The sequence below is a fragment of the Nyctereutes procyonoides genome, unplaced genomic scaffold, assembly GCF_905146905.1.
Source record: "Nyctereutes procyonoides isolate TBG_1078 unplaced genomic scaffold, NYPRO_anot_genome, whole genome shotgun sequence".
NCBI classification, from domain to species: Eukaryota; Metazoa; Chordata; class Mammalia; order Carnivora; family Canidae; genus Nyctereutes; species Nyctereutes procyonoides.
In genome coordinates this window covers 10075825-10094720 of record NW_026575134.1, presented here as the reverse complement: position 1 = coordinate 10094720, position 18896 = coordinate 10075825, and the positions used below count along the sequence as shown (strand labels likewise).

General features: G+C 43.8%; 1 protein-coding gene across 1 annotated transcript in view; it reads left to right on the top strand.

The window, feature by feature from the left end:
* The window catches only part of POU6F2 (POU class 6 homeobox 2), a 468834-nt gene that overhangs the window by 426933 nt on the left and 23005 nt on the right, over window positions 1–18896 (top strand). The window contains 2 exon segments of the mRNA XM_055301115.1: window positions 15326–15410; window positions 15413–15531. Coding sequence (XP_055157090.1) covers window positions 15326–15410; window positions 15413–15531 — 204 coding nt within the window.

Below are 18896 nucleotides of genomic sequence, written 5' to 3'. Positions count from 1 at the left end.
GTAAACCCTTCCAAAGAAAAAGAGATCTAATACTGTATTATGAGTCTAAGAAACTACTGATACTAAGTTATACCATCAATTTAAAAACAGCTTTTTTCAGAATGGAAGAAAATACTACCACATTAAACAGATACTTCACTTATTAGGGCAACCTGATTTCACAAGTATTAAAAATAGAAAAAATGTGGGAGTCTTATAATTGAGGAAGTATGTTATTTATTTAATAAATAATCTTAACCAAATCCTGTATCAGAAAGACCGTACACTGGGCCGTGGATCATGACTCTCTTTTCAGTTATTAGATTTTAGTAAAAAGTCAAGGATGGAAGCAGAAGCTATTTATGTCTCTGTTTTCCCAACAAGAGAGTGAAAATTAAACTTGATTAGAGTCTGAGAGCGAGGAAGGAGAGGAAGTACTGAATCTAGCCTCCCTAGAGCAACACCAGTTTTTTCAGCGAACCATTTTTACGGTTAAGCAGAACATTACTAAAGAGGGGATACATCAAATTCACATGTGAGATGCAACTCGACCTCCAAATAAATGTTCACTGGACCCAACTTTCTTGGTGGCCGGTGAGTTGTTGACACGATACATTCTTCTTAAAGACGTGAACAGCATGTCCTCAACTCACAGGCCAATAAGAGTGAAATGAGAATAGATCAGAAAATAGGTAGGAACGGAAAAGTCACAACTCAGAACAGCGGGAGGAGCCAGGTTCGAGTTCAAACGTATGGAGGTAGGCCTTTGCACGATCCCCTTGAATTTGATACGTTAGCATAGAACATTGCTCCAAATTGTTAAATCATCTCATCAACCAAGCTTTTCCATCTTGTAAAAATAATAATACAAGTAGATCCTGAAAAGATGTCATAAGATGGAGCATTAGGGATGACAGCAAAGTCAAGATGTGATACAGCTTTATACTTAGAAGTGAATGACATCCATCAAGCACCACCCCAATACACAAAGAAGACACATGACACCCTCCCGAGCTCTGATGCTTATCAATAGATATTCACAATAACCTGGTCTCTCAGAGTTACAGAGGTGGACACGTCCACATGCTCATATGGAAGGCATGCATGGGAAAGAGCACAGGCTTTCAAGGTAGACACTGTCCCCAAGCAGCTCTGGGACCCCAGGCAAGGCAGCTCATCTAGCTCAGCTCCAGGGATAATAGTAGCTTCCTCTCAGGGTTGTTAGAGGGCTTAGTATTAACAATAATAAAATTCATAAATTCCTGCCATCTACTGAGCGCTTTCTACATACCAAAGAGTGCGTAACATTCAATATATTCTATTATTTCATTTCACCTTTCCCACAACCATGGAACAATAGGGGTATCCCTATTGTACAGATTAACAAACTTCCAAGATCACCCAGCTCCAAATGGGCAGGATCCAAACTCAGCTTTATCTGCTATCAGAGATCGCTCTTAAGTGCTGTGCTCCGATAATAATTTTAAACTTTTTGTCATATTCATCAATGTATCCCAAGCAGCTAGGATGACACCTGGCCCACAGGAAGCATAAACATCATAATGAAATCTGTGGAGTGAATGAATAGAGCATTTCATAAAAGCTAATAGCTACGATAATCATTTTACATAAACTCTTCATTTCATTTCATTCTTACATTGATCTTGCCCTAGTATCTCTAAGTGACAGCTGAGCAAATATGGGTTAACCAGCTTCTCAGGGCTACACAGGAAGAGTCTGGATTCGAGGGCAGCTCTGGCTGCTTCAAAGCTTGGCTTTCTTCCAAGTGAAACTGCTTTCAGCACCCGGGGAACGAGTGCCTGATACTGTGCCTGCCAATAAGGCAGCCTTTCCATAAATATCACGGGCCCCTTACCCATAGATATTTTAATCCACGTAAGGTGACTGATCTAGAGTAGAGTCTGTTTAACAGATTGAAGTTTTATGGGGAGATGCTTTTAAGCATCCAGCATGACTGTACCTGATGAAAATGGCTTTGTTGGTTTACCTCACTTTCTTCAATTTTTTAAACTTCTGACGTTTCAGGGTTGCTGCAAGGAGTGAAAGTAATAAAGGATGTTAAATGCTTGCCACTGCCCCTGCACTTAGTGTGCAGCCAGCAAGCCCCGCCCCTCCCATCTTGTTCTCTTTACCACGTGTGTCTTGGGACCCCATGGTCACTCCAGCATGTGGACGGCCAGGCTGATGATTTTGAATCCGCTGTCCACACTGCTAGCAACAGGTTAAGCTGACTTGTTTTCTCTAGAGTATCAGCAACAGAAGGCTAGGTTACGTGTAACTTGCCTCTATAACATAACTACGTGGCTGCTGGACACGTAGCATCCACTTTTTTCTTTTAAGAAAATATTGCACTTTATTTCATCAAAATACAGGAGTATCACCTGCTAGGTTCATTTAACTACTGCTGGTTTCCTTGATGCTCTAGAATAAAAAACATCTCCATCCACCTTCGGTAAACCTGTAGGTGGTGATTTCATCTGGCACGCAGAATATGTGAAACATACTCCTCATAAGGCTATATGTCAAAAGTAGCTTTGGGAATTAAAAATTCCAAAATTCATACCATTGGCATAAGTTGTAAATTATTGAGCCTAGAACGGGGACAGTTGAGAAATAGAGTGGTGATTTATTTATCATGATAAATTACATTTTTTCAGGACCACCTTTGAAGTACCAGAATACACACACACACACACACACACACACACACATACTGAGGGACACTTAAAATAGGAAGCACAAAACTATAAGAAACCACAACGGTGAAGAGTGTGGTGGCCCTTTTCAATCATATCCATCCACACCTGCCCGATGGTTAGGGGCAAGGGTGCAGATTGGTCACCTCTGAAAATGAGGATGCAATTTTATGAGAAAACCTCATCAGCATAATTCTAATGAGTTATGGTCTTTGTTGTGAGAAATGAGAAACTCCGTGGTCTCACCCTAAAGAACATTATAAAAACATTACTCAGAGGAAATTGAAAAAGTAATATATGTTGGAGTGATGAGGGCAACTTTTTTCTGATTGAACAAATAGATAAATATGGCAAGCAAGTATCAAAATACATTTAATTTTGCCACAACAATGGATATTCTCCTAACAAAAAGCATATGAATCATCTTGGACTCATGAAACTGGGTGGTGATAAATAGATGCATCTTTAATCATGCTTGGAGTGGTTTCATTGCCCACTTTTCTTTTTTTTTAGATGCTTATTTTGTTGTTTATATTAATTTAAATTCAGCTTTGCAGGCTGGATGCCCTCATAGCACTAGGTAATGCTAAATATGCGCAGCACTTTTCTTGAGCAATTGCCAAACGTTTCCTTCACCGGTTCCCATTGCTCCAAAGAACCTAGAATATTGGAGATCACTGGTCTCCGATTTGGGAGGGTTTTTTGCTCTCATTGCAATTGCTTTTTTCTTTCCCCTCCCATCTGGGAAGAAATATAAAATATACAGTTCATAGTTCCAGGGCTTCATTTAGGGATGTTTACTAAAGCTTCTAAGGGCCAAGGCTGAGTCAAACGAAAAGGTGTTCTCCCAAGCAATAAATAACATTAATCTGATTTAGTCACTTAATCTGGCATCAGCAGGCAGAAGCAGAAATACTTCCCTACATTCTAGGTATTTTTTTGCTGGTATTAAAACTTAAAGTCTTAGGCAAAGCCATATAAAATCTTACAAAGTTGGTCTTTCTGCAAAATGATGGCTTCACTACAGTTATGATCCTCTTTGGAAGGGAAAAATAATGTTTTCGGAATTCCACAGTGTTAGTAGCTGTAAAGAAAATAAATAGTACTCAGAGTTTAATTTGTAGTCATTGGGGAGAACGGGAAGGATGATGAATAACGAATATTGCTAGTTCATCCTTAAAAATTTGTCTCTGCTATCGGGTACATGGAACATCCTACTGAACAAATATAACAATTACTGAAACGAAAATGTAAAGTCTTTGCAGAGAATCAGAAATTTGAGCATTAGATCATATTCAGAAACATTTTCATTCCCTACCATTGAAAATCAAGTGAGGAGCCACACATTGAAACCCAGGCCACCGCGGCTTAAAGGAATATGTCCTTGCTACAAATTAACCATGGGCCGAAATATGCATTCTTTAAATTCCAATTCATATTCTATATAGGAAAGTTACAATATATTCATAGATGAAGTGGGGGAGCTTTGTGAGAGAACGGTGGAACTGAGACCTTGTTTGCCACAAAATGAATTCATACAGATCCTGGTAGTGAGATCAAGATGACAGAGGTCTTAGGACAGTGGCGTGGTCGCTGAGGAGGAACATTTTCTGCACAAACTGAAGGGTGTTCCGCACTGCATGCCTGGCCTTCCTAGTTTCCAGTGGAAAACCATCAGTTTCCATTAATCTTCTTAGGGACCAGAAGTCCCATTGGACCTACCTCTACCTACCCCCTGATGGCTACCTGATTGACACTGGACTTCTGCAGGCATCATAACCAGCTTCTTTTTTTTTTTTTTTTACAATCAAAGTAATTTGATTTGATTATTTTTAAAAGATTTTTATTTATTTATTTGAAAGAGAGAGAGAGCAAGATCGGGAGGTGGGCCAAGGGAGAAGCAGACTCCCCACTGAACAGGGAGCCTGACTTGAGACTCAATCCCAAGCCTCAGGATCATGATCTGAGCTGAAGGCAGATGTTTAACCCACTGAGCCACCTGGGCGCCCAAAGTGGTTTTAAAACAAAATTTAGGGTCATGAGAAATTTCTCAGACTCCCAAAATGTAGATCAGTGCCTGGCACCTATCTAATGGCCTTCTTCAAAAGTTAAACCAAAAAACCTGCTACTTTTCAGGGGAAAATAAGAACTTATTTCAACAAAGGGTGAATTCAGTTGTTCGGTGACACATGTGAGCATGCAAACAGTCCTCAAAAAGGAGGGACTGCAGGAGATCACCTCAAGCCACTGACAAATGCAGCAGTTTCCCAGAAGGAGAAAAAAGGCTGCAGGACTAGTCAAGAGCAGGCAAACGCTTTAGCATTATGTAATTGCTCTATCTTGACCATCCTGCCTACTGGAAACCTTAGGCTTTCTTCTTCAATGGCCAGTTGCTAGTGCCATAGATGGCAAGATTTACAGAATGCTCTTGTTAATCCAAAAGAAAGGATTTTCATGAATTCAGATGGCTGGGTGATGATTTCCCCATCTTCTATAGTAGGGATTAGAGCAGGTGGTATGGCCCAGTGCTGGGCACAGAGCAGGTCCCTGAAAGGATTTGCTGAGTGAGTGAATGAGTGAGTGAGTGAGTGAGTGAGTGAGTGAGTGAGTGAATATGTAAGGGATTCATTTGTGCATGAGGGAAATCCATGAATAAAACAACTCTCTTAATTTTGTTTTTTTTTTGTTGTTGTTTTGTTTTTTTTAACACTCTTAATTTTGAAGCCATATATAATAAAGCAGAGATGTTCAGATTATCTGGCTTTTCCAGATAAGATTGAAGACATTTTTGTTCCTTTGCTAGAATCATCTACAGTTACCTCAATCCTCCACTCTTTCGGACATTGAAAATGTTGTCAATATGCCTGTATTATCTCTTCATATAAAAATACTTTTAATATGTGAGTATCAGTATTTGTATAAGCAATCAACCAACCAAACAAACCAGTCACTAACCATAAGCGATAGATTTCCAAGGGGAAGATGGACTTGGAACAAAGTGGAAATTTCTCCATCCATTTCCAAAAGAATCTCTCCAAATTCCATTTCCCTTGCCCAAAGAAAATTGCATCTAGTGCTGAGAATCTTGTTTATTTGAGCTTAGCTGGGAGAACCTTCTCTGTATCACTGGGTGTTTCTGTCCAGTCGCAGATGAAGCCAGTCAACTTTGGATTCCACATTATGCCCAGTCAAACTTTGAGCTGATATTTTGCAAAATTGACTCTCCCCTCTTCTGTCTTCCTCATCCCACCTCTTAGTTAAGTAAAAGCAGAGTGGTAAGGCAAAATAGCACCATAGAGAAATAAAGAATTTCTAAATAATCCAGAGCTTACCAATATGCTTTTCAGTAGTGCAAATTCAAAATTCAGATGCAATTTCAAAACATATGTTGATGGCAGATGCCTATATTGTGTTCAAAAAAGGATTTGTGTCCTTTTTTGACACTGATCTGTCCCCACTGATCACTCCACAAATAAGCCATGCAGGCAATTACAACGATTCCCCACTTAATTCTTATCTCAATGCTGGTTCATCTTGTGTACACTTAATTTAATCTTTTGAGGATACTCTGGAGCAAAACTTTTACTCTGTCAATGTTTCCTAAAGCTTGAGTGGGAACCCAAATAAAAGGGAGAATAGAAAAATCTCATATTTATAGTAAAATACTAAGAACAGATATTACGATGCATCTTAAAATTAAAAATTAAAAAACAAAACCAGAAACATCCACATGCAGAGTGTCGAGTGTGCCAGATTCAAGTTGTAATGTTATTATAATAGGAACTGTCAACAGTTCAGACCGTGGCCACAGCTGCTAACTTCATTTTGCCAAAGGACTCAAAAAAGATTCAGGTCCAATAAGAATGATCACTGTATCAATTGAGTTGACTCTTACCGGGGAGACCTGTCAGTTCCCTGAGATGGGAAGTCTCTTCCACAATGTTTGCTGCTAATGGGCCACAGAACCAGAGTTCAGGCCATGCTCTATAAGCAAATCATTTCTATAAAACCCCTTTAGAATTGACATGACTTACCCTGTCTTAGATCATGAAAGTTGAGTGGGATCCTCTTCCCCCTGCCTCATGATCTGGAATTGAAAAACAAACGCACATACATTAGATTTCTTCTTTCTCAACAATTAAACAAATAAAAGAGTGTGTTCGAGAGTGTGTTTGGGAGGTTGGGGGTAGTCTTGTACTAATTAATTATATATCTAATTAAAGATCAGATAGGAAATGAAGACCCATATGCACGTCTTTTTCATGCCTTTTAAATACTGCTGTTGCTGATGAGAACCGTCTTGCTAACATAACTGCCAAATGACCATGTCAGATTCCTCCCGAATCTTCTGACCTTCCCTTAGGTATTGTCACTGCGTTCTCCTTTGGTGGGCACTTGGCTTTTCCTGGTGCCACTTTCAGGTTTTCAAGAGCTTTAGTAGCATTTCAGCAATAAAGGCGTTGCCATAGTATCGTGTTGAAGTCAGCTGACTTTTTTTTTAATTTAAACTCAATTAGCCAACATATAGTACATCATTAGTTCCAGATGTGGAGTTCAGTAGTTTACTGGCTGACATTTCAACAATCAATGTGAGAAATAGCAGCCACCAGCTCTCAGAACTAAGCCAAGTTCATAGTCTAAGGGAAGATATATTTTGTGCTCACAGTTTTAAATCCTCCCTCCAGTAATTCGTCAAATCCTCTCTTCTCTTCCAAGTCTCCTTCTTGCCTTCATTTCTCCTTTACTTTGCAAGTGTTCTTAGTGAATAAAGTCTCGTGACCCACAGATACTCCTTTTTTAGTATTATTAGCCTTAATGATTAAGGTAAAGGCAGTCTCTAACTTTATATGTTTTGAAAATTACAGATAGGAATAGCTTAGAAAATACTTGCTAATATTCATGATTAAGCCATGTTTAATTCATACAAAACCACTGAACTAGGGGCCCAAAATGCTAACATTCGAAGGAAAACAGAAAAAGATGGTGTCTTCTACTCACACTTGCTCCTCACAAAAGTAGTGATGAGATAGTCGGGAGGGGTAGGACACCAGGGAAGAATGACAAGCTCAACTCTCTTGGTCACATAATTGACAATTATCTCCAACCCCCTTCCGTAAAGTGGGAAAAGAGGACAGAAGTCACCAAGTCAGCAGGGTATGATCCTCAGAGCCTCTCACTGTCCCCACCAACCTTCTCGATGGCCACAGGCCATCACCTCCCCTTGGATCTGAGCTTAGGCTCTTGCCCCACGACTTCTCTCAGGCACTCAGGGAAACACAGTCTTCTCCAGTGACCTTAAGTTGCCAACAAGGTGCCCCGTTCCCAGATCATAATCAAAACTTGGAACCCAACTTATATTTCCCATGGCCACCAGCAGCGTCCCCAGCTGGGCCTCCTTCCTGGTCCTGCTGCTGCTGCTGCTTCTGCTACTGGGAAAGAGTAGTCTGGTCCTTTTGTCTTTCCTTGATTCTCCTTTCTTCAGCTTGCTGACTCTGTTCCTGACAAGCCAGGCCAAGGTGGGGAGAGGACAGAGGGGCACACAAAAATGGCCACTCTGTTGAACTGCTAAGAGATGCCCTACCCTCTGGGCCAGCAGATGCCTCAAGCCAGGTTGTCTGAGGCCCAGCTGGGACCTTCCCAGGGCATAGCACTACAGGCAGTGTGTTTTCTTCCAGCTGCCCACTCCCCTTCCAGGGATTGGTTTTCTCCAGGTCCACCCTTCAAGGCTCTCTCTGTGATGCTGTCCCAGGGCCCACTCCCCAGGGGGTCCTCTGGGACATGATTTTATATGGCTCAGACTGATGACAATGAGTCCAGGGAAACACTCATCCATCTTCACCTGCTCTCAGGGGGAGTGTAGCAAGAGCTAATGCAGTACTGCCCTCTCTCATCTCTCTCCTTTCTCTTCTTTGCTCTTCTGTCTTTTTCTCTCTTCCCTCTCAGCTCAAAAGCCATAGCATGTGACCTTTAGATTCCTTAGGGATATGTTCCCCAAATTTGAGGGGACAATATTTGTTCAACCACTGTCATTAACCTAGAGGTGAAGAGGAACTCCCCGTGCCCCATCCTTGGGAGTGAGGAAGACACACGGAATTTTAAAATTCTTCTGTGTCTGCCCCTCTGGGTTCTGGAAATGCCTAACTGGTCTTCAGCATCACAGTCTAGTCCCTCCCTTGGAATGCAACATCCACTGAATCTGAGTGCTTCTATGGAAACCTCCAACTTAGCATCCATAAGACAAGGAGGATTTCATTATTTTTCATGGTAAACTTCTGTTTTCTGTTGCTCAAGCTAAACTGTTTTCATGGTGAAATCATAATTTTCAGAAAAATGCAAGGGAGCTTTTACAACTTAGCACAAGTGGCAGGAGTTACCACATAGGCATGTGAGCAAAATTAAATTATAAACGAACATTCATTGAACCCCATTTTGGTTGGTAAAGCAGTGTTCGGCACTTTGTGCACATTATCTTATCCCGTCCTTACAGTATCCTTATGAAGTGGACGTCACTATTCCCATTTTACAGATGAACATCCTGCAGTCCTAGGACATGAAGTAATTATCTAACAATCTTCCACCGGTTAGTGGCAAAGCCTGGGCTTGAACCTGGCCATGGAGAGTTTTATTCCTCTATACACATATCCTAAATTCTATTAAGGAAAATTATCTTTAATGACTCTTAAGAAGATTTTAGAAAAAAAAAAGAAGACTTTAGAAAAGAGGATTGTTTTTACTGATGTTCTTTGCTGTCTTCACAATGTCCAGATTTCATACAAATTAACCTTCTCATAATGTGACCGAAAGTGACATTGTAAAGATCCTGGCACCTCTAATTCTTTACTGTCTGTGAGTGTGTTTCCAAAGTTGAAAACCAATGGTAGAGCAGCCAGCAGGGATTCTAATTCCAAATGACAGTGGGAAACATTGGGTAGGTAGATATTCCCAGGGGTGGAGCACCTCTCAGCACCCGTAACACCCATAAGAAATTCTTTCTCACAGTTGCTCAAAAAGTCATCCATTTCTTGCAGATGGCCTAAGATAATTTGTCTCATCTCCTGAGCTGCAGTGATGCCACCTTCAGGCATTGCCATTCCCTCTGCCCATACCCAAGCCAGACATTGTTAATCACTTGGGGTGCTGTATTTTTTCTGAACCCTGGAATCTCCAGAGTTTGGGGACACCAGGGCCAACTGTTTGACATTGCCAGCAAGATGAAACCCAAGCATCCTTGGTTGAGTGTCTCCCTCTATTGAGCTCCTTCATCTGCTCATCTTCAGGCTTTACTCTTCTCTGGTTCAGATCCTCTGCTAAAGCCCCTCTCAACATCCACACTTCTCTTTTTCCCCATCTTGGACAGAGCTACACGCGAGAAGGCACAATTGCATCATGGAAAAATAAATTTTCTTTGGGGAATAATTGTATTCTCCCGCCTTTCCTGGAACCAACATCCCATCCAGAGCTGCCCAAATAATTCTCAATGGGTTTAACCTTACACCCAGAGCATGGTGAGATCACGATGAATGTGTTATAGAAAGAAGACAAAATCCTGCCTTGGAGAAAGAGAGAGAATGGCTGTTGGCAGAAAGGAAGGGGAAGGTGATGGGCTGTTTCCATCCTAGGGATTGCTCACACCACCAGTTCTCTGGCTCCCCAGCGCTCTTTGTTCAATGCTAGTGTTAACAAAAGCCTCTTGACCAAAAAAAGTGCTGAGGTTACACAAATATTTGGCAAAGAATTGTCTCTGCTGATGGATTGAAGATGCTGAGAAAGCCGCCGATTTACAGCTTTGCCGGATTTCCTTTTCTTAAAGATATGTGCAACAAAATTGCTTGTCAATTTGACATCTGCAAACACATTCTCCGTGGCAGAGTTTAACAGCATGTCAGAGACAATTACGACATGTGGCCCATCAGAGGACTTCTCTGGATGCCCTGGGCTTCTGTGATGCCAGCATCAGCTGCTGCTGATGACACCAACTGTGGGCAGTGAATAAATTCAGGGCACGTTAATCCTTCATGAGTCCTAATTCATCCCTACTGAGCACCTCAACTGGTGCAAAGTCCATAAGGGCACTGAATGATAACCTGGTGACCCTGCATTGTTGAGGTTTGCTACTGTCCCAAGATGATCTTTGTGATGGCTAGAGTCCTAATTGCTGCTGAACGGACGACGGTTGCTTTTACGTGTAAGCCACCCGAATTTTTATGGCAACAGGGATCCACGTGCTAATGAACACCGGTCATCATTTTAACGATATTTTTCCTTTGCCCTTGCAATGCGGATTTTATTTTCAGTTGTGGTTTATGCTCTTCAGTCCTCTACAGAAAAAGGCAGGAGAACACGAGCGGCAACAACCAAGTAAGTCCTCTGTCAGAGAGGCCAGAACTCTTTTAGGTTGGAAGTTATCATTACAATACCGATAAGGACCTCGGCCTGGTTAAAGCATTCATCCGATGAGTCATTGCTGCTGGAGCCGCGGCAAAGACATTGAGGATCATTGCAAAGGATGCCCGAGCTCTTTGCTGTGGGATTGATGGGGCAATAACTTGACTCAAAAATTTCTAATGTTGCAACCCAGCCATAGAGTAGGTCGTGCTTTTTGAATTGAAGTGGAAGTCAACGAATCCAGCAACCCCTCTGTCAAGGATTCATGGAGGCATTTTGCTTCACACTTGGACAAACCACAGTAGCATCCTGGCCACTGATCTCCTGTCTGGAGTCTCTCACCACTTCATTCTATTCTATGTACACCTTCGTCTTCACCCCAGAAATAGCTCCATTTCGGCGCTCCTCCCCATACCCTCAAAGCCGTCATCAAATCCCTTTGCCCGGGTGGAATTTGACACCTTCCATGCTGACCTGTCCCTGCTCTACTGTCTCAACCCCTGTTGCTTGAAAACTAGTCAATGCACCATCCCCCATGTTTCTCATATCCAGCTAGCCTCTTGCTTGGCATGGTTTCTCTGCCCTGCAGAATCCCACCCAAACTTCAAGACTCTGCTCTGCCCTCATTTCTTCAGTCAAGTCTTTCTAGCCACCCTCATCTTTCTCTGGTATCACTCATTCATTCCCAGTATGTCTTTGAGCACCCATCACATGGATATGGAGATTCTTATCGGATAGTCCTTGCCACTTGTTTGGTACATATCACTTCTCTGGTGAATTGTTAGAATCTTTGCAAGCGATGTACCTGCCTTGTTGCCCCTTCCTCTGCCCCCAGGTGCATCTTTTTGGTCTTCTCCTTTGCAGGCTAAACAGAGAAGAGTCTATAGGCACGAGGCTGCTCTGCCAGAGTCCTTGGCATCTTAGGACAGCCGGAAGTTCTCTTGTGGAGTTAATGCCTTGGTCAAGCATCATAGCCTCCTGGCCTTGTTCACTCAGCAACACATCTTTCCATCCAGACTCTCATAGCAGTAAATCCTTAGCTCTGGGAGTCACAAACTCAAATCCAAAGGCTAGTCTTAGGGTTACAGAAGTCTCTGGAGCATCCTCTCTCTCTTTGCCCTCAAGTCAGAGGTCTCCTAACATCAAACCTCAGTTTTAATTTCCTGATTTCCTGAGAACATGTGTAGATTAATATCAAAAGTCCTCTAAATTAAAATACAATTTCTGCAAGTAAAACTGCCAACTTTACACCAGTGCCAAGAGCCTCACACCACAGCTGCCTGGGCATCCCTGGCTTCCACGTTGAGATCTCTCTGGCGTCAGGATCCGAGGAGCATTCTGGTGAGATCTGTGGAGGTCCTGAAAGGAGTCGTGGCCAATCTAAGAAAAATAGGCACATCTGGGAATTTTTAGACAACACAGCGTGTGATCATCGGTACCCTCGATGAACGGGAGCACATGAAAACCAGCATGCTGTAGTACACTGTAGGATGTTAGAACAAACCCCGTAGGGCGCTGCCAAGTTCTTGACGTGCCCAGATGGTTGTCCCAACTCGCCTGCAAGGGGAACAAAAATGAGAAATGCATAGCTTCACAGAAGCTTCTAGACCTTCGAACTGTCAGACCCCACCCCACCCCATAGCTGGTGGGCAAACTCTCCTTACTACAGGGTCCTTCCACTCATGAAATTCTGGATGCCTCTGGCTCCAACACTAGTGCCGTCCTACCCTCAGCAAGTGATGCTGGGACCCACGGAAGAAGAGAGAAGCCGGTGGGGAGGAGACGTAAGTGGCACCATGTTTTAGTAATGTCAAGCACAGTGTTGGGAGCGAGGATCCACTTACGGGAAAGGCTGGCGAGTCGTTTGCATTCGCCTTTCTTCTTTCCACCGGGAAAGCAGGCAAAGCATCTCATTACCGTGAGGCACGCACAGACTCACAGACTCGTGTCAATCTTCTCGGAGCCGAATGCCTTCCAGCATCACAGTGTGTTCGTAGCTGTCAGGTGCTGTGCCTCACTCTGAAACCTTCTCCCGGGTTACTTACTCACACTGGCTCTGAAACATGCTGACATTCTGCCTAAAATAGAACCCACCATCCTGCCACCCAAACGAATCCAGTTTCTATAGGCTTTCAACTCAGCCCATCCATGGAGTGGGCTTCTCAGGCCTAAGACATGGGGAGGCCAGAGAGGACTGGTCAGTGTAGACGCGGGACAAGGAGCCGGCTCCCAGGCCTCTCCACACTGCCCGTGGGGTCAGAGGAACAGCCTTTGAATCCCGAGCTGCTTCATGCAAGACCACTCATCATCAATCAAGTACTTATATGCTCTGATCTATTGATGTGGACTCCTCTTGACCTTGCTGGCCCTGCTGAGGCTGTGGGACGGATCCTGTGGGCTTGCTCAGTGAGACCGCAGAGCTCCGGACTCCCTGAGGGCCTGCTGACCACTCTCGAAGCAATTACTTGAACTCCATGGGCATCCCCCCGACAACTGCCACCCGTTCTGAGCGTTCACACAGCTCCTCCATTAGTGCCATCCCACAGGGACTTTTGTGGTGGAAGTGATGGTCAGGTGGGCAAGGGGGCACCCTCTCCATCCTGATCTCTGTCCCTGAATGGTGTGGGCTTGAGATTGTTCTGCGGTCCTGGTTGCATCTGAGATCTTGGTGATAACTGAGTCTAGAAACCATTCGTTCAAAAGATGGGTTGAGAACCTCTGTTCAGAGCCCTGTTTGGAGTACTGTGGGGGGCAGAAGACAGAATCATCTGTAAACTCAGACCACAAGCAGCTTATTGTTGGGAGGTAAATTGCAGAGATGCAGTGTCCTCTCTCAATGTCCTCCATGTGGTGGGAACTAGATCACAGAATGGAAGAGCAACCACCTGGGGCTCAGCAGACTCGGACTCCAGCTCTATCACTTACCAACGCCCCCATCAAGTGACAGCTGAGGCTCCATTGTCTTATCCACCTCTAGGGAGTGGACTAATGCCCAATTCATGGTGGATGTAAGAATGTGGGATGAAATGAAACCATATACATAAAAGCACTCTCCAAGAGTATTATTACTATGTCTTGGTGGCCCCTAGGCCACGTTACCACAGTTCACATCTGGGAGGGGACCCTGGAAGGTGACTCAAAGAGCAGAACTGCTTGCCTATCCTGTGCTGTATGGAGGGGAAAGCATCTAACTGTCAGCTCTGTGACTCCCCCAGAAGAATCCAAAACTTTGGAAAACATAGATCATATTTTCATTTGTACTGATTAAATTGGCCTCTAGCAACATATGAATATGATCTGTGTCTCCAGGTCTCATAGACACCCTAAACATTTACTACCCTGCCCATGCTCCCTTCCTTCTTAGCACAGTGACTGGGGCCAGCCAGGTCCCTCCTGCAATACTCCACATGATCCTTTCCCTGAAGCCAGAAGCTACTAGATGCAAACAGAAACCTTCTCTGCCACCTGCCACCGAAACCATGAACTTCTAACCCCTAAGACCCAGTTTCAAACATGCTGTTCATAATGCACATTTTCAAAATTTTCATCCTCAGTTGTCATTCCAATTCTATTTTAAGAGTTTCAAATACTTGTTTGTGATCATAATTCTTGAAAGCCTTCAGAAGGCTGAGGCTCCTTGACTGAGCTTGTAGGTGACACCGCTAGGAATGGAATCTTGTCTCCCTGATGTCAGAATCTGAGTTCTCAGCCACCACAAGCATCAGGGTGCTGAGGCCCACTCCTGCTGGGGTGCCAGGGACCCTGAGAGAGGAGCAGGATGCCGGTGAAAGGAAGCAAGATGGAGAGAGCAGAGGAGAATGGGGAAGGGGAAAGGATGTGAGGGAGCACGCTGGGTCTGAGACCCTCCTCTGGGAAAGGGATATGGCTCCCCAGCTAGATGAGGGCTTGGGTGCCATGAGAGCTCCATCTTCTACCTGGTTCTGAGACAACAAAGCAGATGCCTCTACTGCCCCAGCAGAAATCCCAGGCTTATCCGAAGCTTGACTTTACTTTCAAGTAAGATGCTTTCCCTGCCTTTCCATGCACTCCGTTCATGCGTGCTTATTCTCCTGCAGATGCTCAGGCCCTGCTACTGCCTTCCACACCCACCACTCCTGATCTGGTCAGTCTCTTGGTCAGCATTCAGGAGCCTCCTGCACAGAGCAGGGCATGAGTGGTCTTCAGTTGCATGTGTATATCCAGAGCAGAGCCCAGCACCTCACCTTTGGGCCTGTCTCTTGCAGATCATTGGGACTATTCCTCTGATGCCGAATCCGGGGCCATCAAGCCAAGCAGCGAGCGGCACTCAGGGCCTCCAAGTACAGCCCATCACCCCCAGCTCCTGACCAACGCCCAGGGCCAGATCATTGCCACAGTCATCGGAAACCAGATCCTGCCAGTGATCAACACCCAGGGCATCACGCTTTCACCCATCAAGCCCGGCCAGCAGGTAACAGCTCCACGTCCAGGCAGTCATGGCTACCTGGACCTCTCTCCTTACCGCTCATCTCCTGTTTGGTCTCAATCAATGGAGAGTACTTTTTAAATCACAGACTATTTAATCCTTGATCTGAACACATCACTCATTTTAAAAGGCAAGTAGTTCTTTTTTCATTCCTAGAGAACATGGGTAACAGCTAGTGCTCTAATCCAAAAATAGGAATATTTAAGTAATAAGCAGATAGTGCCTAAAATCCAATAGGGATGCACATCCTTTCTTTGTCACTTATGATACTTAATTTTCAGACCATTTATTTTTTAATACAAAAATTTTATCTTTTAAATGACATTTAATTACTTTATTTTTATTTATTTTTTTATTGGAGTTCAATTTGCCAACATATAGCATAACACCCAGTGCTCATCCCTCCAAGTGCCCTCCTCAGTGCCCATCACCCAGTCACCCCAACCCCCCGTCCACTTCCCCTTCCACTACCCCTTGTTCATTTCCCAGAGCTAGGTGTCTCTCATGTTTTGTCACCCTCGCTGATATTTTCACTCATTTTCTCTCCTTTCCCTTTATTCCCTTTCACTATTATTTATATTTCCCAAATGAATGAGACCTATAATGTTTGTCCTTCTCCAATTGACTTACTTCACTCAGCATAATACCTTCCAGGGCCCTCCACGTCGAAGCAAACGGTGGGTATTTGTCGTTTCTAATGGCTGAGGAATATTCCATTGTATACATAAACCACATCTTCTTTATCCATTCGTCTGTCGATGGACACTGGGGCTCCTTCCACAGTTTGGCTATTGTGGACATGGCTGCTATAAACATCAGGGTGCAGGTGTCCCGGCGTTTCACTGCATCTGTATCTTTGGGGTAAATCCCCTAACAGTGCAATTGCTGGGTCATAGGGCAGGTCTATTTTTAACTCTTTGAGGAACCTCCACACAGTTTTCCAGAGTGGCTGCACCAGTTCACATTCCCACCAACAGTGCAAGAGGTTTCCCCTTTCTCCACATCCTTTCCAACATTTGTTGTTTCCTGTCTTGTTAATTTTCCCCATTCTCACTGGTGTGAGGTGCAATCTCATTGTGGTTTTGATTTGTATTTCCCTGATGGCCAGTGATGCGGAGCATTTTCTCATGTGCTTGTTAGCCATGTCTATGTCTTCCTCTGTGATCAGACCATTTAAAAAGGGGTCAAGAAGAAACCAAGACTGCTTATGCTTTAACTGTAAATGAAAAAAAAAAGTTCCTTTGCACAATAAAGCAGGGAATGTCCCATAACAGAGCAGGTACATAGCAAAGTTTAGTATCATCACAGAGGTGGGAGTGACCAACTTTGTCTGAAGAGTGTTGAGTTCTCACAGAGAAAATGGTTCAGAAGCTGAGTCTTGATGGGGAAGATGGAGTCATGATGGGATCACCCAGATGCCAGGCCATGGGGATGGCAGGCACCAAGGCAGGGAAATATGAAGGATGGAGTGTCATGAAACAGAAGAAAGGGTCATGTGACTGGAGCACAGGGGAGGGTGAGGACAGTCGTGGAAGGGCTCCGTGATCAAGCTGGGAAGGATGGGCTTTGTCTCTGTGTGATCTTGACCACATCTTTGTGCCCCCATTCCTTGTCTGTAAAATGGGAAGAATCAGCACCAATCTCCCAGACTGGTTGTGAGGATAAAATGAATCAAGATATATTGAGTAGTTAGTGCCTGGCTACACAGCAAGCACTTACATAGTCGTGATGATGGTGATGACCATCTACTCTGCAGCCCTGGGAATCTATAAAAGGTATTTAAAGAGAGGAATGACACATTCAGCTTGATTTTTCAAGAAACAACTCTAACTTGGGGAGCAGATGGAGGCTGAGCTGAAGTGGTGAAACATCTTTTGTAAACAAACCATTTAGGAGACTAGAGCAAAACACGAAAAGCAATTTATGAAAGCCTGTGCTGGATAGCTGGAATGGAGGATCTGGAATTGTAGAAGCACTCAGGATAGGATCTGAGAGTCACGAGTGTGTGTTTGTAGCTGCAAACAAATCCAGCAGCTAGAAAAATCAGGAGGAGCAAGAGAAGGAAGGAAGACAAAGGAGTCACTTTGGGAAACATCAGCTTTTAAGGAATAGAAGAGGAAGGGAGAGATGGAAGATGCATCTGAATAAGTAGGAGAGAAATCCAGAGGCTAACGATCTAGCATCCAAAAGTTTTTTTAAAGTAGGAAGTGGATAGAGTGTCAAAGGCTGCAGAGATGAGACTAGGTGAAGCAATGGAGAAACATCAATTCCTCTCTTTCTTTGTTGTAATGCTTTAAAGTCTGGATCTGCTCTGTTTGAAACGTTTGAAACCAGTAGCTGGAGGAGTTAAGAAGCAAAAGTTGGACGAGGCTAAGACCCAGATTTGCAGTTGGAAGGGGCAGTAACAAAAGAAAGGTATCGAGAGGGGAAAACAAAAACTGACAGTGAGTGCGTGACTGAGTAGATGGCCTCATGAGTTGTTGGAAGTCTGTACAATGTAAAGCACCCAGCAAGGAAATAGAATACAAAGAAAAAAGGAGGAAGAAAGCACTGCTAAATTCTTCATCATCCATCTGCACCAAAGTAGAAGTATCTTTCCAGAGATCTCAGCCATTTGGCTTCTGATCCAGCCATGCATACAGCCCATTCTTAGTGGCACTCAAGGGCTGTGCTTGGAAAATCCAGTTGCTTGTTCAATAAATATTTTTTAAAATCAGTTTACTATATATATTTATTGAGCATCTGCTATATGTCAGGCACTGTACCTAGAAGCTACACTGGAGGACAGGACTGATATCAGGAGCCCTTCCTTCAGGGAGTTCACAGTCCCGTGAGGAAGATGGACATTCATCAAAGACTTGCACAAATATGTACCTAAGGTACAGTAAGTGCCATGAGGGTGTAGCAAGGGGATCTGTGAGTGGGTATAGCAAGGATCTTCTCCTTCTCCTTCCCCATCTCCTCCATTGAGGGTCGAACATTAGGAAAAACCAAGTCAGGTGTGAACACGCTTCCCAGAGACGGAGACTCTGGTCTGATGCCCTGTGGTTCTCCCCGCCGAATCTAATCACTGCCTGGGGATCCCAGGTTCCCAGCCCCTACTCTTCTTCCTCAGCTTAATCATAGGCAGGGTTGCAGTCCCTGCCAAATGTATCACTGAGGACTTCCTTCCCCTCTCCCCACCCCGATCTCTCCGCTAGCTTATTTCTTTTACTATGTACAAGATGCCATTGGGCTCTCTACCTTCTAAACGGTTCCCTAAATAAGGCAAGAGCCTCTACCTTTATTGGCTTTTTAAGACCTATTTCTATCTGTTCAACCTTATGCTAAAATTATCTCTAGGGGGAAAA